At 34.5% G+C, this 26,120-nt stretch overlaps 1 protein-coding gene across 1 annotated transcript in view; it reads right to left on the reverse strand.

Annotated features, from left to right (window-relative positions):
- Positions 1 to 498: 498 nt before the first annotated feature.
- LOC108976597 (probable serine/threonine-protein kinase DDB_G0267686) overlaps positions 499 to 26,120 on the reverse strand; it is a 134,971-nt gene continuing 109,349 nt past the window's right edge. The window contains 8 exon segments of the mRNA XM_018945815.1: positions 499 to 1,029; positions 7,155 to 8,190; positions 10,159 to 10,496; positions 10,613 to 10,812; positions 13,282 to 13,423; positions 16,089 to 16,151; positions 16,271 to 16,324; positions 17,191 to 17,268. Of these exon segments, the coding sequence (XP_018801360.1) occupies positions 1,003 to 1,029; positions 7,155 to 8,190; positions 10,159 to 10,496; positions 10,613 to 10,812; positions 13,282 to 13,423; positions 16,089 to 16,151; positions 16,271 to 16,324; positions 17,191 to 17,268 (1,938 nt within the window). The 3' untranslated portion in view covers positions 499 to 1,002.

Raw genomic sequence — 26,120 nt, forward strand, 5'->3', positions numbered from 1 at the left:
AAAAAAAAAATATAATAAAAAAAATTAATAACAAGTTCACAAAAATTACACAAAAACTCAAAATGCATTTAAAAATTTCAAATAACATTTAATTAGTGTTTTCATTCACATATGTTTTTTTTTTTTTTTTTTGAAATTTCTTTAATTTTTTATAACGGTCATATGTTTCCAAATTGTAATACACTATGCACACAAACATACCAGTATAGTACATATGCACATATGTGTTTTTATGAATTTTAGTATTTACTATCATATTTCATTTATGTATAATTACTTATATTTGGTATGTTTTTCTTAGATATTTTTCTAAATATTCTGTTTTCCTCCACGCGCGTGGCATGGCAAGTCTGTTGCCTGCTGCGCTACGTACGCTTGTTACACTTACACTCTCTGCTTAGCCCCTGTTGCATGCTGCATAAACTCAAATTGCCGCTGATTTTGACGCAATTGTTTGTATTTGCTGCTATTGTTACTGTTGTTGCTGTTGCCGTTTCATTTCATTCATTTTGTTATTGTTGTTGTTGCATTTAGCGGCATTCACACTAGTAACCGTAATTGCCATCGACGCAGTTGTCGTACTATGCCGCGATATGTGTTGTTGCCGGCAAAACGTAGGAGTAGATGCCGGCTGCTGCTGCTGCTCCTGGTGTGGCACCCGAAATGAGTGTTGTTGGTATGTGATGTGTGGCCGCTAATGTGGCGGCGGCAGCTGCTGCGTAATGTTGTTGCTGCTGCTGGTGTTGGTGGTGGTGATTAAGATGCGTTGAAAGTGTCGCTGCGTTTGTTTGTTGCTGTTGTTGTTGCTGCTGTTGGTAGTGCGTTGTATAATGCTGATGTTGTTGCGTTTGCTGTTGCTGCTGCAGCACTTGTTGTTGTTGTTGTTGTTGCTGCTGCTGTTGATGCTGATGTGCTGCGGCTACTGTTGTAACGGGTCAAGTCGGTGTTGTCATTAAAAATTGATGATGTTGCAAGTCGCGTTCGGCCTTTTTATTCAATAAATCATGCCTTGATTCCATACCCGCTCCTCTGTAAAGTGAAATTGTGGCGATTTAAAATCAAATGCTAGTCGAATATTTTCTATTATTTATAAGCAATTTTGTAGTTAGACTGTGTGTGTTACTAGAGCTTTTGAAGCGCTAAGCTGGAACTATGTACAGTTATGTATAAATTGGAATGAATTTAAATTAATAAGATATCATTTATATTATATTATAAATGCGTATAAATATATATGTGCTTGAATAAGTAGATCATATAAGAATTAAAAATATAATAACAACAAAGCTTTTTTTGCAATATGTGCTTTTATGGTGAGCTTTTTGCTAAGATACATATGCTTTTGCGCCATATTTTATATCACATGCGAGCTTTACTTTATATATGTATTATTATATAAAAATATATATTTTTTGGGAAAATTTATTAAACTTATTAAAAAGAAAATTTGCTCCTTTTTATATGTAAGTATCTTGAATTCTAAGCCACTTATATAAAGTAAGTATTATCTATAAAAAAAAGTAGCTGAGAGGACTCAGCAAGGGACCGCGAAGATATTCAAAGTTACTTCATAACAACCCATGGATTTTATAAGAATATTTAGTATAGCAGAAATGATATCTTAAGCTTGCTACTGCACACCAATTACCGATTCTTCATAGAAAGAAGCTTTTTCTATATCTTGGAAGCTGGGATAGATTAACCGTTATACTACAACATACTATATACATATATTAGCTTGTCAAAAAAGTCTTGCGGTATTTTCGCTGGTTGGCGATGAGAGCGCGTAGTTCTAGTTTTATTCGTCGCATCGGGTCATGATTTTGCAAAGCTAATTTCACGCGCTAACACGTGTTTGATTGATTGTCGTTTCATCTAAGTCGTTCGTGAGTTATAGCGTCGCAAACATGGAGCAAAATAAAGAGAAAATACGGTATATTTTACAGTACTACTACGATAAAGGCAAAAATGCATCTCAAGCCGCCAATAAAATTTGTGCAGTGTATGGACCCGATACAATTTCCATTTCCACCGCACAACGATGGTTTCAACGTTTTCGTTCCGGAAGGCCTGTCGTCGAAAATTGCGATAAAATCGCTGAATTCGTCGAAAGAGACCGGCATAGTAGCAGCCGTAGCATCGGTCAAAAGCTGGGTATAAGTCATCAAAAAAATTGTATGAACAATTGAAAATTCAATAAAAATACCGCAAAAATACCGCAAGACTTATTTGGGAACCTAATATAATAAAAAATGGTTTAATATATTTAGTTCTCATTAAATATTGTTTTCCTAAATTTTTTTTAAAAGCATTTTGAAAGCGCTAATTTTGGTTATTGAATAAGCTTTCGAAAAAAGCTTTATGAAAGCCAATTAGAAAGCTCTATATTTTCGAAATTTAGTGCGCGAGTTTCTGTTTAGATTTTCTGTTAAAAAGTATCTTAAGAATTATATAAACTCTGTAATATTATATTTCTAAAATCTACTTATTCACCATTGCAATTTATAAAGCTTGTTTTCAAAACGTCTTTGACCTATTTTGTTCATTTATGCAATTTAAGTATTTTTTAAATATTTTAGAGTTTATATTTCTACTTTCTACCGACTATGAAGTGAGCGTTAAAATGCATTTTCACGAAATGGGTAGCACTTTGTGTTATTAGTGTATTTTTAGCGAAAAGCTAATAGCAAGTGCTATTTCCAACATTATATAGGTGGTGTAAAGTTCACAAAGTGAGCCATCAGTGCAATATGTGAAAAACGTAGACAAGCAGAGCAACAACGCAGGGGATATGTGCTAATGAGTGCGCGGCACCTAGTAGGAAAATATTAATAAAGAGTAAGAGCCAAGTCTGAGTATAACCGATCATTCCATATTCTTGCAACTTTCAGGGATTAAAGCCAGGAGAGTAGCTTTAGGTACATATGGCTTGTTGGTCATATGGGATCTAGGGCTAGTTTTCACCCAACTTTATTCATTCTAAGCACAAATATGTTCCGTTCTAAGAAAAACTCGATCTATCAATTTTATTAAGAGAATTCACAGCCAGAAGTTCGAACATCTTTATATTAAGTAAATTTAAGCTGAAGGAAGTATCGGCCCGATTCGACCCATTTTTGACACACAGGCATACTACTATGAGGAAAGGATTCTCTCCAAATTTTGATTATATATCTAACACATTGACCAAAATTTTCGAACAAAAGTCAACTATAGGTACTGGCGTCCTAGGGGCTTGAACAGTTTTGGTTGGATTTGAAAAATTTTTGGTATAAGGTGGCATACACTAATGGAATTATTCCTGCAAAGTTTTATGCCGTTGTATTAATATCTTCTCAATATTTTCTACTGAAAAGTGAACGAATGAAGTTTAATTCATAATGGTGTTATACGGGAAGTAGGCACGCCTGTAGTTCGATTTTGACCATTTTCACCCTGCAATAGTAGAATGTGAGAATAATATCACGCAGCAAATTTTGTTGAAATCGGTGGAGCGCGTCCCGAGATAGGTGGTCGGTGGCACGCCTAACGTTTACTTTTGACACCGGCTTTGCTCTAATGAATTTCGATTAGAAAACTTAGTTGTCATAATTAGTCATACTTTTCTTACAACCAACCTCAAACGTTAAACCGAAATTCAATAAAATTTCCTACAGGGTATGCGCATATAACTTTATGCAGCTTTTTGCATGTATGCCACTTAAACTATTAAACTTGTTTATCGTAATTCGCGCTATCGCTGAGCAAGCACTTGTCGCGCCCCGCACTTGGCCAAAGTTTCACCTTTCGCGCAAATTGATTCCGACACCCAAGGGACGAGGGCGCTGCCTCCATGCCGATATGGTAGCGAAATATGTACAAACGTCTATTTGCACGAGTAATGCTGGAAATTTTACTGTCTAGCGGTTTTCTACACTTTGCACTTTTTTACTTTTTTACATACACACTAACTAACTGTACATATACATACATTCGCGCACACGCCTCAGCGTTAAAACCATGTTATGTGTGCTTGTGAACTGCGGGTTTGTGGTGAAACCACAATCATAACAATTGAGCGCCGCTGTAGCCGAACCCAGAAGGGTTAACTGCCGCTTTGAATATATGTCTGCACATACATATATGTGGGTGTGTGGCAATATAAATATAGCGCAGGCGACGAGGCGCTGCTAAGTCAGCTAAGAATCTATTGGTGTAAATACAAACAAATGCGCGTGCGGCAGGGTATGGAGCGCACAAAGTTGCTGCATTTCTTATAAACTTTTTGTGCAAATTGAAAAACAAATTTATATGGTTCTACCTGCTTTGGTATTTTAAAAACGTATCAAACATAAAATAGCGGTAAAGTGGTAAAATGCTTGTAAATGCGTGTGCACACTAACGGCTAACGGTGTTGGCCATTAGCGGCGTTTTTTTTAGTGCACACATATACTAGTTGCTCGGTGTTATTTGTATTAAGTGCATACTTTCAGGCGTTGCAGCGTTGCTATTTTTATTTTATCTGTGTGTATTTATTTAACGCCATAAAGGAATTGCTCGCATTTATGTTTCGACTTAGTGCCGGTGGTTAAGGGCGCTGCGACGTGCATTTGGCTCGCTCGACCTCCGCGTTGCGCATTTAAATCAGCAGCCGTTGCAGAGGCAGATTAGTGCTAGGTGTGCGGCACATTAGCATTCCAATTACTTGCGTTACCGAGGATAGGTGTATTTGCAAGTCGAGCGTTGGTAGAAATATAGTTTAATAAGGGGATGTTTTTGTTTTAGAGATTTTCTATTTGAAAAGGAAGAGTAGTGTGTACGTGGAACATTTTTCAAAAAGCAAAAATTATAAAAATTCCAATATAATTTTTATTTTTTTTAATTCCGATTCCACACCATACACTTTGGTACAAAAAGTGTCAGCGTCAATTAACTCAGTAATATCATCTCCCGGCTTTTTTCAGAGACTTTTTTTCGCAAGTGTATTACTTTTCTGATTGCAATCAAATAACGAAGTTCAGAAAGCATAAAAACATCGTCGATATTTTGGGTGACAGCAAAAAATTCTTCTTTGAAATAAAATTACTAAATAACGCTTGAGGATCAAATGAAATGCAAAGTACGAAGCCGGGCATTTTTGGATTGGATAAAGGTTTCCAAAATCCAGTTAAACGAAAAAACTAATGCCTTCAACAATTAATGAGGAATATTGTGAAAGACAATATCCATGGATGATTTAAATATAACCCAGTGAAAATGAGATAATACTCTTGATACAAACATTTGTTTAGAATGAGCCTTATTTTTTCTGTTTGGTTGGCATTACATCTATCGAACATATTCAATAACCTTGCATCATATATTTCATTATGTTAAAAATGTCAAACCTTGCTCCAAAATGTGATGATTTGTGGAAAGTATTAATATTGTGTTTCCATTTGAAGAAAAGTGCTGCAAAAATCAAAATCGAAATGCTTATCGAAGCATATGGTGATCGTGCTCTGCCTGAAACAACTCTACGTTTAGTGGAATCAGAAAAGTTCTAAAACCCGGTTAAACTGTTAGTACTAACTGCTACAGATAACAAATGATCGAAAAACTACCCAAATGGGCCAAAAGACATGGCAAACTATTTTTTTTACACGACAATGCTCCTGCATACAAAGCGGTTCCGGATACAATCAAAGTACTTCAATGGAAGCTGCTACTCCACAAGCCGTATTCACCAGACTTGGGCTCTACCGACTACCATTTGTTTTCATAGATGGGACATTGTTTGGCTGAACAGCACTTCGATTCCTACGCTGAAGTCGAAAATTGGGTGCCTGATTGGTTTGCTTCCAGGAACGTTTTTATTGGCGTGGTATTCACGAATTTCCAGGAATGTTGTGTAAAACTTTGTGTAAAAAGCAATCATCAATATTTTGAAGAATTTTTTTCAGCTTTCCTATTCAAAATTACTATTTTATTTTCACAAAAATTTAACGTTTTAGTGCTTCGTCATTCACAGCGCAGGCTTTTCCTTATGCCGCTTCCAACATAAAAAGCTTCATCGTTACTAAATTACAATATACGTATGTTCAATTGAAAGCGGTATTGAAAAATATTCCTTTCAGAAAATTTAATCTTTTGAAGAACTCGCTCGAATTGATATGGAATCTTCAGTTCTCTATAAACCGTGCTTACTGTTGGAAGCAGTAGAAGAGGAATAATGTTTATAGACTGACTACAGTGAGGCTTGATGCCTGGGTTAGTTTGAAAAACGAACAAACAAATGGATAACACAGACAAAATTGTTTATGCAGTATTATTCCATTCATATACTACTTTCCTCGCGCTGCTTGACAGTTCATATCTTGAAAACAAAGCGAAGAAGGTGGGGGTATGTCAGAACGAAAGCTAATAAGCTTGTAGACAAACATCAGAATTCGTACAAAAGCATCGAAATTTTCTGTCAAAGCAAACGTCCGAAGCAAAGCGAATCAAAAGTTTACTGCTTAAGACCGTTTTATAAATCTCTGGTGAGTAGTATTCTGTAAGTTAAGTTCTGGTTACAAAAAGGTGCTTTATCGAAGAGGAAGTTTTGGTTGAGTAACTGACAGATGGAACATTGAAAAAACGACATGTAGAGAATTTGCCTTTTCTATTAGTAATCGATCAACATAATAGAAACGTTTTCTCGGGTTCAATCTAATTGCAATCTCTCAGAGTATTTTTGCTTTGAAGAGATGAGATGAGGCTTAAACTTCAGCCGCTTGAAAAAGCTTACGAGCTCAAACAACACAAGATGCAGTACAGTAAGACAAAGGGTTAGGCTATTCATATTTCTTTATAATATAGCAACATTTTATATGAAATATTAAATAAATAAAGACAAAAATTGTTGCATATGAAATTGTGGTTCAAGCACTTTTCAAACGCAAAAATAATTTGGCAAATATAAAAGCACGTATCTACCTACATTCGTATAATATTTATAACAATAATGCAGTTGAAAATACTTTGCACAATACGAAATGCTAATAAAGTGAGTAAGTCTTGAATAAATATTGCTAAATAATTAAAAATTATGGCAATAGGCAAGCATTCAAAGAAAAACTAAAGCGAAACACTAAAAACTAAAGATAATTATGTAGTGAAAGTCATCGAAGTGACCCTCGACAACCAATACGTACGTCTCTAAAGAGATGATTTTGGTGCTGAGTTGGATGAAGTTGGTGCTGTAGTGAGTTTACAACAACAGTAGGCGGTGGTAGTGCGGTAGAACGATTGTGCACAATATTATTGTTATTACTGTTAATGTTATTGTTATTGTTGCTATTGATATTATTTATATTAATGCCGTTATTATTATTATTTAGATTAGTAGTGCTGGTGGTGTTGTTCAAATTGTTCGTGCTGTTGGTGCTAGTAAAAATGGTGGCCAACGATGGACCCACTGCTGACATGGCCTGCAAACCGCCGCCAGCTGCTGGATAGGCAACAGCCGTTGCAGTGCCACCATTTGCGGTGATAAAATGTTGTGCCGGCAAGATGGCCTGCTGTTGCATAACACCAGCCGTTTGCAATAGTGCTTGCTGTTGTTGTTGCTGCTGCTGCACATGTTGTTGTATTGCCTGTTGTTGTTGTTGCTGCTGCTGTGCATAGCCATTGAGGATGATCAGCTGTGGCTGTGGCGACTGATTGCTGATAACCGTCATGGCGGTACCGGCGGGGCTGAGGGCCGTCAAATTGTTGGCCGAGAGCAATTGTGTGGCGTTCATGACATTGGCCGCCTTCTGCATAGCCAATGCTTCATTGTTCTTGCTGTTGTTGTTGATATTGTTGTGATTGTTGTTGTTGTGCTTAGCACTGCCACCGCCGATGGTAGTGTCATTGATCATTTTGGTTTTAGCAAATTCTATGCGTATCGAACCGCGATCGGAGGATAGTAAATATTTACCCTGCAATTGCTGCATTGCTGTTGCAGCGCTAACGGTATCTTTGAACTCAATAAACGCAACGGGATGATTGGCATTGCTGCTGCTGTTACTGTTGTTGTTGTTGCCAGCTCCGTGATAATTAGCTATGGCTGTTGCATTAGAATTGGTAGAAGTGGTGCTTGTGTTGGTGGCATTGGTGATGGTGGAAGTAGTAGTAGTAGTAGTAGAAGTAGAAGTGAGATTGTGCGAACCTTTTGTGTGCATTCGGAGGCGACAAAAGCCAGGCATACTGTGTGTGTGCAATTGTTCAATATTTAAGTAACAAATTATACATATTTGTAAATACAATAAATATATATATATGTATATGTATGCTTGGTATAGTATATGCATGTAAGTAAATACTTGTAATGCTGTAATAGTTTAACTCATTTTACAGATATATAGAATTTATTTTATATTTTATTTTCAATTATTTTTATATGAATTGATTATGAGAGTTCTGTGTATAAAAGGAATTAGGTCTGAGAGGGTATGTGATATCTGTTATTATGTCTGCGTCTATTGATAATAATTGTAATGAGAATATGTGTATAGCCTTTGATTTTTATAAATTTCCATGAAATTTAGCTAAGATAAATAACAAAATGTGAAAAAAAAACTTTAACTTTGGTTGCAACGAAGCTAGACTACCCTTCGTAAATAAAGAAATTTTCATATAACAATTTGTTATTTATTACTGATCGTTCAGTTTGTATGCCGACTATATGAAATAGTGGTCTGATCGGCGAAATTTATTCGGAGATTGTACCGTTGCCTTAAGCGTTACTTTATCCCAAATTTCGTGATGATATCTCATAAAGTAAAAAATAATTCTTACAAAATCTTAATATTGACTGGTTCCACATTTTTGGGATTATTGTCTGGGGGGTGAGCAATTTTTTTTTTTTTTTGGTTTTTGCCAAAAGGTTACAACTAAGCGAAAAAACATCAAGATAAGGAAAAAAGGGGTCATAAGGTCATAAAAAAATGACACATACCAACGCCAAACCCTTTGAGGGTTTTACTATACTGACCTAGTACCATCAAGCTGACTTGGAATTTCTCACCCCCCAGATTAGCTGTTGTACTGTGTTATTTTGCATAACAGCTATATACAATATCATACAGATCGAATCTAAAATATTTCTTCCGATAATATAGCATTGCCCTGGGCAGTAATACATGAGAACTAATGAAGGTGTTTTGTTAAATCAAAAAATTTTTCCATACAAGAACTTAATTTTTATCGATCCATTTGTATAACAGCTATATAATATAGTTATCCGATCAGAAAGATTTCTGCTGAGTGTGCATAATTGTCTTGAAAAACAGTATATGCCAAATTTAATGCAGATATCTTGGCAAACATACAAGTTTTCCATACAAGCAGTTGTTTTGATCGTTCAGGTTGTATAGCAGCTATATTTCCAATATCAGTGGTTCCTACAACTGTGTAGCCTCTTGGGGAGAAAATAATGTAAGCACAGTTTCAGAGCGATATCTCTATAATTGAGGAGAAAGCTGGCTATTAAAATGGACTGTACATAGTCTAAGTTATGAGGCCAGCAAAGATCTGTATAAATGAAAAATATTTTCAGGCGATGCTTAAGAAATTGTTTCACGAACACTAAATTATTATATTATATTTTAGAACCAAATCAGCTACACACATACTTACATAAAAAGTTATGTTCAGTACAGAGTATATGTCAAAAGAAAGTATACAAAAGCACTCATTCATTATCTGAGTTCATTCAATTCTGGATTTGTGCCTTTATGCAGACTTCACGTAATATTTAGCCCATGAGAAAGAGACTACACTTTCTTTTCACATATATCACTGGTGTACATAGTAGGGTGGTGAATTTTAGATATTGAGTTGGTGCTTGTGATTTTATTGAACAGTATACATATGTATGGGTACTTTAGTCTTCTGAAATAAGTGATGCTTATTGTTAGTAGAACATTTTTTACAGTTATGTTGCAAATATAATTTATCAATGTGCGATTTTATGTATTGCGATTATTTATGTAAATTTAATTTGTTATTAACCTAATTGAATTGAATTGAATGTGCAAGTGAAGACAAACTTTCCATAAGAAAGGATGAACTCAAAAGGCGGTCAAATATTTGACAAGAAACTCAAGTTGTTACGAAAACGTTGTAAACACCGCATTAAAACTTGATTGAAGTGCAAAACTCTGTGTCACTCACCTGGAAAAGACCTCTTTGAGTTCATGCTCGGACACGAATTGCCCCAAATTGGCCACAAATAGTGTCGAGCAGGGCGCGTTCGCAGCTAATGGTGGATTTGATGGGTGTGCTGGATTATTCGAGGAACCAACTGGACTCGCCAAAGCGGGGCTGGATAAAAAATGATGATGTGCTGTATGACCGGCTGTTGGCGGTCCCGGTGGGCCAGTGGCGGCTGTGCCCGGCGGTAAACCAGCAGCAGCAGCGGCAGCAGCAGCCGCAGCAGCGGACATATGCATAGCTGTTGGATGTAATGTTGTTGCTTGTTGATGATGTTGCGTCATAGCGGTCATTTGAGTCTGATTGAGTGTAAATATGTGAGTAGATGGAAAAAATGCGATTACTTATGATAAATCGTTGAAAGTTATATCGGCTGACATATACAATACGGTGTAGTGTTAGCTGTTATACTCACTTGATGCATAGGCTGTTCGATAACTTTATCTGTATTTAGTCAGAGGTAAGAGCGTACCGGCACCTGCGGATGTAGAGCTGGATGCACTAGTGTGGCATGCTGTAATGCAGCTGCACCGGGTAATTCAGCGGCGGCTGCCGAATAAGCTAACGGATGATGCCATAATTCCGGGCCGCCTGGAAAGAATGGTCCACCCAAATCTAAGTGTTGTGCAGAAAGAGAGAAATTGTTTTTTGTTAGAGAACAATAACGCTTCGGTGCAAACGAATGGAAAGCAACTAAACGTAGAATTTGCGAAATAGTGGAAGAAATCAAAAAGAGAATTGTTCATGTTTTATATATGCACAGTTGAAATAACTTTTTGTTTTTGTTCTTCTTTTTGTAAAGATATAAATATTTTAGTTTATTTTTTAATATTTTCTTTTGTTTAATTTCAAAATTTCCTATTGGTTATTAACAATTGTGTGCGAGTTTGACAAAAGGTAGAATACATGACAAGAGCGCATTTAGTCGATTGAAGCTCAAATGTAGCAGCTTCTGTCGTTTTTGGAAAATATTAAAGTTTTCGATGGCTATTACGCTTCACACTTAATTGTAATAAAGTTTAGTTTTTGATTAATAAGCGTTGAGCAAAATTTGATAACTTTCCAATTAGCGGATCTGATCAAAGTTAATTTTTCTTATAAAAACACGGAAACTAGAACAGATTGGGATATTAGATACTAAATATTTTTTTAAGCACTAACTGTTTAATTCTGGTAAAAACTGATGTTTTTTCAGCTCAAAGAAAGCTTTCCAATAAAAGAAAAATCAATTCAAGTTGTCGTTGTTACAATTTTCTTAATTTGTAAACTTTTTGGTGAAAAAGTCTTTAGTATAAAATTTAGTTATGAGTTCGTTTCTTAAGTCTTTTGTTTTGAAACGCATTATAGATAATAACTGTTTCTATACACCATTTCTCTGCGCGCCAAGTTTAAACTACACTTTCTTCAAAAACTAACTGGGTGGAGCCACAACACCTGCTTTTTTAAAGTCGCTTAAAATTTCGATTTTATGCTTTCAATTTGATTTTGTTTAGTCTCTTCATTCATACCAGTTGTTTGTTCGAATTGACTTTTTTCGGTTTCGATTTCGATATATATTACATATTTTTTAATTTATGTATAATTATAATTTTGTTTAATTTGTAATTTTAGTTGTAATTTAGTGCTAAATTTTAACTTTAATTTCAATTTAGTTTTAATTTAATTTTAATACTTACTTTAAGTTTATATTAATATTAATTTAAATTCAATTTTACTTTTAATACTTATTTTAAGTTCATATTAATATTATTTTTAATTTTGTTTTTTGTTATAATTTTTATTTGAATTTTAACACTAATTTTAATTTTATTTTTATTGCAATTTTAACTTAAACTGAATTTAGTTTTAGTGTTTTTTATTTAACTTTTGAACTGCTAATGGCTACGCTCAATGCAGTTATAACACGACAATTCATTCGAAATTCCAATCGTATCCGAAAAAAAAGATATCCTCTAGTAACTAGTTAATTGTAATAACTTCGTATAATCCAGTGCATCTGTCGCAAAATTGAAATTTCGCATAATCAAATCGCAGACACTCTCGTCAGTAGAAGAAAAAAGTATTGCAAAATGAGTTGACAGCGCTAAATTTCACGCTGTATCTAATTACAATGGAATGTTAATTGCAATCACTGTGTTCTTGTACGAATTTGCATATATTTTTTTGTGTTTGTGTATTTGTGTGTGTGTGTGTGCTGTCTCTTATACACATCTAGATGTGTATAAGAGACAGGTATCTAATTACAATGGAATGTTAATTGCAATCACTGTGTTCTTGTACGAATTTGCATATATTTTTTTGTGTTTGTGTATTTGTGTGTGTGTGTGTGGGTGTGTTTTATATGCAGATATTCGGTGTAACAGCTGCGGGCTGCTTTTGTGACTGTGTTGTTTTCATATTGTGACGGTATCAGTGGCGATTGTGATGGTTGTGGTCGTGATGGTGGTGGGTGGCGTTGATTGATGACATACCACGTGGTGTAATCAGTGCAAAAAACATTTTGCTTGGGGCTTGAATATTGATTTATCTCAAAATAACAGGGAAACTTATTTTTTATTACAATTAAAATATTGTTTACATTTCTCACTTAAATCTTATGTAGGTGCTCTAAAGCAGTTTTGTTGTTGGGAGAGTGTGTTATTTCCATTTGATTTGAATTTATTGTATTTTCAATTCATATAAATATGGGAAAGTAATTAAGTGCGCTTTTGTCATAGAATTCAGTAAACAATGTTATATATAGTTATAAGTTTGTTTTTGTACAACAACAACATACTATTTGTAATTAATATTTTTATACATAAAAAATACACAGAAAGCAGTTAAAATCAACAGAAATTAAAAAAAAAAAAAATTTATAAATAATAAAATCAGTAAATAAGTAAATAAAAAATGCAAAGTAAATATAAGAAAGCTGTAATAGTTAAAGCACTACAAATATAAACATATATATACAAAATTAAAAGCAGAAAATAAAAATTTGCATTTAACATTTGATTGCTTAACATCTTTTTGCTATTTTGCTATTTTGCATTATTATTATTTTTTTTTTGATTTTTGATTTTTCAAACATTCTTTACTTACGTCCAGTGAGTGGGTGCATCAATGCAGGATGTGAGGCTGTTGTCGCTGTATTGGGCTGTGGTTTGGGTTTGCTCACTTTCGTGTTACTCTTGGCGAATTCCAAGCGAATTGTTTGGGGCATATCGGGATCGAAACGTACACCCTGCTGCAAATGAGCGAGTACGACGGATAGTAATCGATTTTGCAGTTATTGTGTAATCATATATTTCAATCTTTCTATTTGCAATATACTTATTCAAAGTTCATTCTTAAGCAAAAAATCCAATATATTTAATAAAACAACAAATTTCATGTAAAGTAAACTGTTTTGTTCACAAAGTTTATACGAAATTCGCGCAAAATTCTCTTGTGACAACTCAAAAATGTATTAAGAGATTTTTTGTTTTTGTATTTTTGAAATTATTTGCTTTATGCAAATTGAATTTAAATATGTACTTTTACCATAACGACTGGCAGTTTCGATTTGAGACGCGTCAATTCGCCAAAAATATGTCATAATAATATTTTATCTAGCTCAAAAACATTTTGTGTGTGTTTTGAAAACAGAAATTGGGTTAAAAGTATGCTACAAAAGGCACAATTAGGATGAAATTGGCGTAAATATATAAACTAATCTATTTTTATTTCTGATTTCATTGGAGGTATGTAGCTATATCGTTCTAACTGCTTGTTTTTTTAATGAGAGTGTGGAAGTGGTGGTAGCATTTTTAAAACTCCAGAGCTTTGAGTGTTTTTGTTCAACGCCCTTAACTGTTTGTGTTTATTGGTGAATGTGTAGGCAGATTCACTTTTATTAAATGCCTTCATAAGTTATGTTGAAGCCAATTGAAAAAAAACTGATAAGCTTTTGCTTAGCTCAAACCACTTTGGTATATTTTAAAACTTTCACTAACTTTTTTTAGATTATTTTACTGTTATGCTTTACTGCATGATAAGCTTTCACTCTTTTATCTAAGTCTATTAAAAAATATTAATAGAAAGCTCTCACAAACTTCTTGAAAAGCTTGCTTAATTCATTTGCCTCAAAAATTAATATGATTTCTCTTCGAAAACTAATATATATTTTTTTATACTAAGCTTAAGAATTTTCCGTTGGTGAAATCGTGATAACTCACTTGAAACGATTTAGTGTTTTTTATTATATTTGAAAAGTTCAGTAGGTACGAAAAGCGCTCAAACACGCATTGTTATATTTAAGCAAATTAATGAGAAATCGTTAAGAATGAGTTCAAAGTCAATTTATTGTGATTGAAGCTTAAAGGCTTTCACTTCAATGAAAGCTCAAATCCTATTTCATGTGTTAAAAGCTTCTTCTAACTCTTCTACCTACCAAAACTGATTTGTGGTCAACTTTCATTGTAAAAGTTTAAATATTTGCTATTTTACTGTTTATTTTTTTATCGTTAAAATCAGTTGAGTGACTGCTTTACGCTATCCTTTGAAAGCTTTAGAAATCTTTACAACTCTGTTTGCTGCAACTATTTCTACTTAGCTTAGTTAAATAACTAAAATGCGTAACTTTAACATAAGAAAATTTTGTCGTGACTGTATGTAAATCAAAATCGCCCTCCAAAATTTCCTCAACCCCCCTTTTAACTATCATTTCTAAAAATGGGAATTTCCTGCTCAGTGTGTGATTTTGTTGTTGTTGTTTTGCTATTAGGTTGTGGTTGGCAGTGGCGGTGTTTTCATTTCCCATACATGCACCAGAGCTAAGAACTACTACAAGGATATTTCAAAGTTGAGATGCTTAACAAAAAGTGATGACATATTTGTACGTTTCAATGAAAGTTAGATAGATAGTTAAACAAAATGGATTAGAAGAGAAGGCGTGTTGGTTGCGTTTGATAACAGAAAAAGAGAAGAAGAAAACAACAGTCTTAAAAAGAACCGAAAATGTAGGGAATTAAAGCAGTACTGGTGTGAGAGAACAAATTGGACGCGCTGAAATGTTTTTTGTGTTTTTTTTTTTTTTTTTTTTGTTTTCAAACTTCTTATTTGTTTTTGTTGTTAGTGGTAGTAGTCATTTTCAAAGTGCACAATTTAACGAAATATTTCATATTTTCCATTATTTGTTGTTTTTACTTGTTGTTGCTTTGCTTGGTATAATCGTGTGCGGCAAGCCACGGCAGTGTGTTTATACAAAAATTTGCAAGGCGTGAATATATTTGTTCATTACATTAATGGAATATATGAAATTTGCGCTTGTAATTGATAACATAAATCCATACACACACACCCACAAGTTTACTTTTGAAATGCAAAAGCGCGGGTGTTTTTTTTTTTTTTTCAAATTAAAATTTGCTGCAGTTTATTTGAAAATGACTACTTCGCTGCCTTTTTACATGTTTTTGCTCAGTATGCTTTTTGTCTGTAGATTTAGTGTGTTCACGTCAAGCCTGCGTTATGCGAATTTTACATCGAACGTACTAAAAGTAAAATAAAAAGTAGTGTGTGCTGCTCAAATAAATAAGCAACCCTGTTTGCTTTTGTTTTTTGTTTGCTCAACATTTTCTTTGCGCTGCTTATTATTTGCAAACGTGTTTCTTTTTTTGTTTTTTTTTTTTTTTTTTTTTTTTTTTTTTTTTTTTTTTTTTTTTTTTTTTTTTGTTTTTTGGTAGAATAATTTTCATTGCAATTTAACATATGTTGTGTGCCTTTATAGCGGTAGGAATTGCATACAAAATAGTTTACATTCTCATATTAAATCTGTTTTCTTGCTTAATTTGTTTTAGTTATTGTGATAGCTTTTGTTCTTTGCTCGTTTTTTTAATTTTTTTTATTTGTAATTTCAAAATTAATATTACCTGTAAATCTTGTTTAGCTGCCTCCGCACCGGCTCTGGTGTGAAATGTTACAAATCCGACGGGCTGTAAATTGGCATTGAAGTAAAACCGTTAGTAGCGTATAGTGGGATGAAGGGAGTGCCGTGCCGTAGTGTATTGGGATATATGCACTTAGAATAATACCTAACTTATGTTTTACTTACCGATGCGGTTTTGCCATTCTTGCTGGTCACCTTTAAGAGAGATCCTTCATAGCCCTGCAAAGTAGAGATGTGGAGTAAAATTTTGAAAAATGCTTTCGAAATGTTTGTTATGAATGTTGATAGTGTGGATTTTTGTTATATAAATGTTATATAAATGCAATATATATATACATATTAGAGTGGCTCAAAAAAAAGGATACTTTTTTCATTTGGTAATTTGAAACAAAACTCTTAGGCACCTCTAAGAACATCTCTCCAGGCATGAGCTCTCAAGGCGTTACATGGGTTTACGGGTTTAAAAAAATTTTATTGCCTTATTAAATTCTACAATATCTCTAGAATATTGTTCTAAATTTTCAAGTTAATCCGAGTAATATTGTCGAGGCTAGCTAGGCTAAGTACACCGTCTTTAAACGCGCTTTTCTCGAAGCTGTGTTCCTGAACTCAGTTGGCAAGATTTCTCGAGAGCTACTCAACCGCTCTTAATGAAATTTTACATAGGTTTTTGAGATAAAAGTCGTAAAGAAGTGGACGAAGCATTTTTTTGAGTGAAAGGGCTAACTAAAAAGGTGAATATAAACAGAATGTACGAGTATGCTTGAGGCTTAAATTATTCTAGATTAATAACGCGCACATAATCGATATAAAATTTTCTGAAAAGAACACTGAGTCTTAATTCGATTATATATATAGTTCTATAGCTTCTTAATTATATAATCGTGAAATGCCGCAGAAAGGATACAGGTTTTACTCACCGTGTTTAATAACAAAAAAAAAGAAGCTATTTTACAGAACAAATTTTTTTACAGAACTTTTTATTTTCATTTTTTTATAGAAATTTTTTTCCAAATTCAGTTTCTTACCATACAATATGTAAAATAATAAATTTTGCTTCAACTAAAAATAAATTGCCCACTCACCTCATAAGCTCTGAATAAGAGGTAAAGTTCGCGTGGTTTTGCGTCCATTGGCAAACCGCTAACGAAGAGGGTGCGAACCTGAAAATAGATAAATGAAAGACATACATGAATATTAGTTGAAAACATTAAAATTACGTGGAAAATACACCAAAAAAAGAATGCACAAACAACTTTTAGCCGCCAAAAAATGCGTTACATGCCCTAAACTCCATTTTAAAAGCTTACAGTTCCGCTTTAGTATATGGCACTTGTAGTTTAGCTGGAAAATGGCGCAAAGTTCAGCAGAAAAAATCAAGCATTGCACCTTACATGCATGAAAGCAATTTTCCATGATAGCGTAATTAACTCACACCTTCGCACCTGACAGCTGACGGCAGCAACCACAAACACACGCACGCATACATCTGCATTATACGAACAAAAGAACGCCATTACCTTGAGTGTATGAGTATGTGGGTGTGTGTGCGCTTTTGAATATGCAAATGTTTGAGTGCTCTTCGGCACTCTTAAAAGTTCATGTGTGATGTTAACAACAATATCAAGCGCGCACAAAGCATACGACAAAACAGAGAAACTACAATTGGGAAGCCGAAATAGCTGCGAAGCAATTACGTAAGCGTGTGTAAAAATTAATATTTGTTGTTGTATATGTGCGCCTGAGTAGTGGAAGCAAATTAACAGTAAAATCTCTTGGGTCACATCATGACCGAATGAACGCCTTCACACACGCGCCACATACACACGCACTTACATGATATGTATGTGTGTGTGTGGTTTCGCGTGTCATTGCGCTCCTTTTAGCGCGCATACCAAAATCCTTGTCATACCAAGTACATAATTTCTATATACTCACACACATGCATATATGTAGGTGCTACGTGTAACTTTCCGCTATGCATGAGTCATTATATGCCCGTGTGTGTCTTGCTCGAGGTGTGAGTGTGTGTGTGTGTGTGCGAGCCACCAGTGTCATCTGCGCTACCAAGCCAAGTGCGAGAAAAAAGCTCTCCAACTAAATAAGCATTATAAACGCTGAATTCATTAAGCGTATTACGGTCGAATGAGGCGCTAAGGGGTAACAGGGCGTAAACTTTATGCGATTCGAGGGCAGATAGTGTGGCGTTAACGTCCTTTAAAGCCCGCTAGCAGCTCACAAATGCTTGCATGTGTGTGCGTATGTATGTATGTATACCCAAAGCATGTGTGTATATTTATGAGGCGCAACATAAATGTGGCACCTTTGTTGATAGCGATCGTGTTGACAATGGGAAACCTCTGGCTGCTGACTGCTGCCTGACGCTGATAGACAACACATTGCCAAAAGACAAGTGAAAAAGCGTTGACATTTTTCAATACATATATATATAGTTGATATATAAATAACATAAGTTGAGTTTACATGCACTATGTGTGTGTGGGCAGGCGTTTATATGTAGCGATGCACATGAACATTTGGTTTAAGCTGCAAAACGTGTTCTATCGGGAAATCTGTTGTGTAATTTAGCAGATGACTTGTCACAGTGCACATATTCTACTACATACATGTTGAGATATTAATATATTTTTGTATATGTATGCTCCGATGTGCATGCGAGGAAACGTGGTGATTTTGTACTACTGAGTTTGTTATTATTTTGGATTTTGGTAATTATTTTTCAAAATAATAAAGATTTTAATTTCAATAAATTGCTGAAAATTAAAATATCCAAAGTGACGTACTAACTAAAAGAGAGAACTGCAGAAAATGATTTTAAAAAATTTAGTAAAAAGTTGCATGACGTTATTTGGAAGTAAGATCTGTATAGCCAAACTTTTGAGGTAGGGATGCTTTAGGTCATTGTTCGCGCTATAGTAAATTAAAAAATCATACAAAATTTATGAAATTTTTTAAAATATACATATGTACATGCAATATGAACTTTATTGTAGCTTTTTCTCTTTAAGTGTAGTCAACCTATGTATATGTTTTGCGTCCTGTTGAAAAACCATTCAGAAGCCATAAAATATTATTTTAGTTTTATTTTTTCAAAAACATAAAAAATTATCTTTAAAAGAGATATTTGCTTGATGCTAGATATTTAATGTAACTGCGAAGAGTAATGTTACTATTGGTATAACATATTTTACAGAGTAATACAAAATGTTATTCTTAGAAATGTAACGAAAACATTTAACATTTCTACATTAAAATTATCTACATTAAATTTTGTAACATTTTGAATGGCAATAACATAATAGAGATTTTTAACATTTGTTCCACATAATGCTGTATTATTTCATAATGTAATATTACGACCGTAATAGCAGAGAATGTTAACGAATTCACTAACATTCTGTGATAACTGTGAGCTGCTATTTGTGCTATGTTGTGCAACATTTTTATGTGTTTGGATTTGTTAGATATGTACGTTCAGGTAAAGAATAAAAGTACCTATACAAATATAGCTGCTCTACAAAAAATTAAACAATAAATAAAAATGACAAAAATCTTGACTAACAGAGTTGAAGAACATTATGAACAGTCCAAATCACTTTAAACGTTAGAAAAATTTAAGCTTTTTGTAAATGCCGAATTTGAATCTTCAACGATTTTAAATCTTCAACGAATTTAAATCTTCAATTTCAATCATCTCTAATCCCGAAATACTCTCTCCCTTATGTATTTATTTTAAGCAAAATTTATTTTTAATAATTTTTATTTACAAGAAATTCGTTTATTTTTCACATTTATTGCTCATAAGAAATTTCCTAGAGGTTAGCACTACGGGTGCTCCCATACAAACAAACTTTTTTAGTATATTACTAATGCAGCACATTCAAGGCTTCAATATCGTAGGCTACAAATAAAGAGTTTAAGGCCATCGACTATGTGTGAATGCATACGTATAAAGTAGCTAACAGTTCAAAAGGCTAGTACTCTAAATCTGACAGTTTTATTTTGATGGAATTTTGATTTTTGTTATATAAAAATATAAGAGAAATGTCGGTGTAAGGCTCAATATTTACAGCAGTTGTGGATGAGCTTTTGCGTTTGCTCAAAAAATTAGTCAAACATATTGTCTATTCAGAGACGATGATTAGCAAAAACTATACAAACCATATTAAGTCTCACGAAACTTCACTATATCTAGCACTAAATCAATAAAAAGAGAATGTACTGCAGTAAATAAATCTTCCATACTTTCATTAGTGTAGAATTGATTTGAAATGTTTTCCTGTACACACTCGCTTTCATGCGAAAATTGCTTTAATTTATATTATTAGCCTAAATGAGTTGAAATAACTGTTCGTCATTTCATATTGCCATAGTTGGTGGCGTATGCGTTGCGCTGTGTTGTTATGCTTTTGAAAATCTCGAAATTAAAATCATTAATCAAGCAGCAGTCGGAATTTGGAACGTGCCACTTCCCATTTCGAACACTCGCAACAGCACGCGAAAAATGCAACATCACTTACATGCATATAGCATATACAATACTTGCATGTTTATACGTTGCCACCGCACCTGCAACAATGTTAATTGCCAACGTAGACGGTAGACTTAAAACGCGGTTTTAATTGAATTTTTATGAATTACGAGACTTGTGGGATGCAGCAAGAGAACATGCCATTGTTATAGCGAAAATATAGTGCTTGAGTGCATATGTGATTGCTCTACGTATAAATATGTCATGTGCGTTAGTGTGTGTTTAGCTTTTAAAGGAATACGGTTTGAGAGCATTAAGGCTAACTTGTTTAATTTAAAAGCTTTCACGAAACTCATATGTTGCACTGGGGAAGTGAAAAGCTCTCTAACATATTTTGTTTGGTAAATTTCGAAAATGCGCTTATCCTAAATATAGGCAACATTTATTCATTGTACTATCAGCGCTTTGTTGAATGCTCCCAAAAATGTTTCCTTCACTTCTTAGACCCTATTCGAAAAATTTCTACAGAATACCACCCATAAGCAATTTCTATATTATTTCACTGCTACTAATATGAAAGTTTACTAGTCTCAGCCAGAATGTAGAAAGTCTAGCTTTTTCTTTACACACAAAACTACCTTTACTAAAACGTTGCCTACATTTGGGCGAATACTGCTAAGTATGTTATGGGCTTTATTTTACCGAATTTTAATGCTTCATTAGACAAAAATTTTAGGAGGCCAGCTCGATAAGCAAAGTTAGAAAACTGATTTTTGAAGCAAACTAAAATTTCACAGCAATAGACTTGATAAAAATACAAGATATGACATTTTTAATTCTAGAAAATTATGCAATTTTTTTTGTGGGTGGTATTCTTATTAATTTTTTCTAAAAATCAAAGTTAATAAAAATGTTATAAATAAAGATAAATGTTTACATTTGCAATGCATATCCTAATGTCTCTTACGCGATTTTATCATCTCATAAACTTCATGTGAATAGAATTTTTGGAAAATAATCAAGCAAATTGCCATATCGCGTGCGAACGCACTGACACTTGCTTTTCATAAGAGAAGTACATTATCACACAAACTTAGCTGAGTGCTGTAATAAATGTGAACTTTGGAACGAAACAGCTCTTCAGAGAGTTTTAAGTTGGCAGCTGCAGCTGCAGAACTTTGTAATACTAATTAGGTGGCGTGATTATAGAAAATTAATGCAAGTGAAATCACAGTAGAACTCAAAAAGCAAACGAACACGGAAAATTAAATATTTAAACGAATTTACAAAGTAGTACCAACGGAAATAAATATGTCGTTTGTAGCCACACGGTCAGCCCAAGGGGGTATGGTGTGAAAATCTTCATACTTCTTTCCATATTTGAAATATTTATTTGTTTTTGTTTGAAGATTTACGCTTTTCTGCGCATAAAATCTCCGCCAAATGATGGTCCGTCGACGGAGCAGTTGTAATTAATATTGCAAGTGCTTAGCCAAAGCTTTGTGAGTGAAATTATTTGGTTGTGCCTTCCGCAACAACGCTTCGGCAGCGGTTTTTATTTACCAATTAGCGCTAATGGACGTCAAGAGCGGTTAAGATATAGCAAAAAGAAAACTTTGTCCTTTTTGACTACTCCAACAACACTTTTTGTTGAGATTTGTTAATTATGTAGAAATATTCGACCAAAGTAAGCTGCGTTACTTGGTAATTTATAAAATTTAAGGCATTAATTACTGACAAAAAATAAGGAAAACGCTGCTTATAGCATACGAATTTATCAAAAAATTACCAATGGAAATAAGAAAGTGGGAATATAATTTTTTTTAAGTGTTTTTATTGCTATTTTGCACATCTTTTTGAATAATTTCATATTAGGAGACTTTAATTTGTTTGAAAAATTTTTATATATATATTTTTTAAATCTAAAGAACTAATTTTGATAAATCACAGTTATTCAATAAGTTGGCATATTTTTATATTGAGTAAACTTACTACTTCCACTAGTAACTTCAATCTTACTTGCCACAACACACAGTCGAAAACAATTTAAATCAATTCAATATAGTTTTAGCACATCCTCAATGTTGTTATTACAACAAGTCTTGCAGCACAACTACATATGGCATGGGTTGTGACCCTTATGCGAGTCTATGCATGAGACCGTGAGTGCGTTAGTGCGATAATAATCATTAAGCGTTTCTACTGGGAGCGTGTTTATCTGGGCAAATCAGCACAAAGCTATCGACGAGGCCTTGCACGCACACATGTATAGGAATGCAACAGCGTGTGGCATGTACACACGTACATATAACTGCGTACAAGTAAAAGGTGGAGCACTGCGGCAATCACCATTTGCAGCAAATTAACTATACAAACATATACATACTATTTGTATGTGTGTGTGCGTGTGTGTGCAAGTGCATGCCTATAACAGAACCTTATTGAATGATGAACCTTGTGTTTGCTGTATTTTATTTCCATTGTTAAGTAAATCAGTACGGATGACATGACGTATGATGAACATTTGACATTTTCGTATGAGGTTTTTGTCTGCTTTAAAATTTTTAAACTTCTCCTAAATGTAGGCCACGCTTATCACACACACATATAAAATCTGGCTAGTTACACTATTAGCTAAGAAATTTTCGAAATCAATGGAAAACGAATTGTAATCAGATTTGTAAAATACGCCTAAATGTAGGCAATGTTTTGCTTACACACAGCTAAAAGGCTAGTAGAGACACCAAATAGGTAGATTTCTTTGAAGTCAATGGAAAACAAATTGTATTCAGATTTCTAAAGTAACTTTAAATGTAGTAAAGGTTATTAGAGACGCCAAATAAGATGATTTTTTTAATTTTTTGCTAGTTTCGATTGAAAAGTGTGCAGATCTCTTCAAATGTGTTTTAGAAACCTATACACATTATAAAAAAATCTTAATACTTAACTTTACAGTATGACCAGCATATCAGCTGAACAGAATGAAATGAATAGCAACTAAAGACTTGTTTTAGGTGCATCCAAAGTAAAAAAAAAGCCTGTTACCCTACAAATTTTTCAGTGTAAATGTTATTTCTTTCACCGAAGTTTTTCATGGCTACGTCATTGCTAGTTTAAAAAGTGTTCACAAACAGCATTTTCTCACTGAAGCCATTATGTTTCAATAACGTTATTAAGAAGTTTTTTATTTAAAATAATTTTCTGTAATATTTTGCTTCACCTGCTTTACCTGCTCTTAATGCATTTTACTTTTGTTTAATTTCATTGGAGTTTTTTATACTTTTCTCCGTAAAGCAGTATTTTGCACCAAATCGAATTAGCCTTGCCCACACTCATTTCTTTAGAGACAAACCTTAAATTTCCTGGTGTAAGGCTTAAAGCTGTAAAATGATCATGAAGCAATAGCAAAGCTGCACTGCATTGTTGATAGGCAGATAACAAAATAAATGAAGAACTATAAAAAGACAAAAGTAATAGCCGCTGTGGCAATGCCACTTTGATGGCTAACAACCCGACTGACACCGGATGTAAGCTGCTGCAGTGTTTCTGAAAGAGAGAGAAAAAAGCCGTAATAGCCAACAAAGGCAGAGCAATGTTCGAACAACCGTGACGGCTCGAAGCCAGACAAAGTGGCGTCATCAGCCAGTGGCCTAGACAGCAGAATGTTTGTGGACTAAGAGTGCCAAGGGGAATAACAAGGACCGGATGCCAAGCGTGGCTGCGGCTGTGGCTTTCAATGCGGTTGTTTGTGCTGCATCGTTGTGTGTATGTGTGTGAGCGCGTGTTTGGGCGTGTGGTTTCCACTACTGAAGCAGCAGCAGCAGCGACGACTGAAACGGTATATTTCTGCTAGCGCCAACGGCCTGGCGATCATTCGACCGGTTGACCGGTTGATGGCTACAGTGCCTGTCTCTTATACACATCTAGATGTGTATAAGAGACAGGTGTATGTGTGTGAGCGCGTGTTTGGGCGTGTGGTTTCCACTACTGAAGCAGCAGCAGCAGCGACGACTGAAACGGTATATTTCTGCTAGCGCCAACGGCCTGGCGATCATTCGACCGGTTGACCGGTTGATGGCTACAGTGCTATCCATTTAAATGGGATTTTCAACCCATATATGTATGCGTGAACAGTCTCGAGCGTTTAAATATGTCGAGTTTAATGACTGCACGCAGATCCTGACCATGAACAGAAAAGCCGTGGAGGGCCAGAAATATGCAATACGGAGGAAGAGAGAGAGCGGGAGAATGGGCGGCATTTGGCTTGGCTGCCATATAGCGCTTTATGCATGCCATTGTTGTTATTGTTTTTAGTTGGCCCTCGCACCAGTTAACGTTGTCGTTTGCAACTTCATCAACGGTGCTTTCATTACCCAGCATTGCAGCGGGAATAACTGGCATAGTTGTTGGCGTTATTGGCCTTCTGCAACCAGTGTCAAAGATTGCCAAGCATGCCGCAGCTCTGTTGTTTTTCTCTGGTTTGCTTGTAGTTTACAATGTGGTTGCGAGTCGTGCAATAAGAGAAATTGTTGCCAGATTGACTACGCAACTAATGGCAAAGGTGGCACTGTTTCTGTGTGCGTAAGCAGCAAAACATAAATATCTGATTTGCATTTGCTTGTGCGTATGTCCTTGGGCAACGTTGATGACTTGTTGCCACTGTGTGTCCCCTAACGGGTGTCTACATTGACAAAACTAGCAACTCCATTGCGACGGTTTATTTATTTGTTCAAGTTGCAAATGCTGCTGCGTATGTGGCAAATACTTCCGGTTTATTATTTTCTATGCAAATGACTTTTAGCACATACACACGCACGCACAGAAGTAAGTTTGCATTTGAACGTCTGCCAGCGTTGTTATATACAAACAGATATCATTTCCTCCTCTGGCAAGGGAAAACTACTGTGTTTGTTTTAAATATTATAACTTTTCAACTTGCTGCTGGTGTATTTACTGCCGCGTATGTGCGCACTAACATAAATAGTAGTTGCAGCGGGTTATTCGTACTTACCCTGTAGGAAAGCAAACAAATTTTCTGATGAAGTTTTTTAACAATTTTAATGTTTTTTTTTCCTTTGGCTCTGCAAGTGCTAACACTGCATAATGCCTAATTAAGGACTAATGAGTGGTTTCCATATATTTCTAAATTTTGTGTTTATGTGTTAAGTACCGCCGGAAGGAGCTTCATATCTTATCAAATAAGAGGCTATTTTTTAAATATTTGATTATTTACTAAATATATATACTGTAAATTTTCATTTGAAATTAAGAGTATTTAAACTTTGAAATTAATTTTTTGTTTCTTACAGAGTTGACTCAAATTCAGTAAAATATTTGGAAAAATTGAGATATTCATTGGAACCTTCTCTAATTAGCAAACATTTCATTTATATGGTGTTTCTGGTGACAGCATCTCGTTTTTGGTACAGTACCAGTGAGAAATATTGCCCGAAAATTTTGTTAATCCTAAAAAAATTGGAAAAAATAAAAAATAACAATAAAAAAATAAAAAATATGAAAAAA

This window comes from Bactrocera latifrons, unplaced genomic scaffold (genome assembly GCF_001853355.1).
Source record: "Bactrocera latifrons isolate USDA-ARS-PBARC rearing strain unplaced genomic scaffold, ASM185335v1 scaffold_79, whole genome shotgun sequence".
Lineage (NCBI taxonomy): Eukaryota > Metazoa > Arthropoda > Insecta > Diptera > Tephritidae > Bactrocera > Bactrocera latifrons.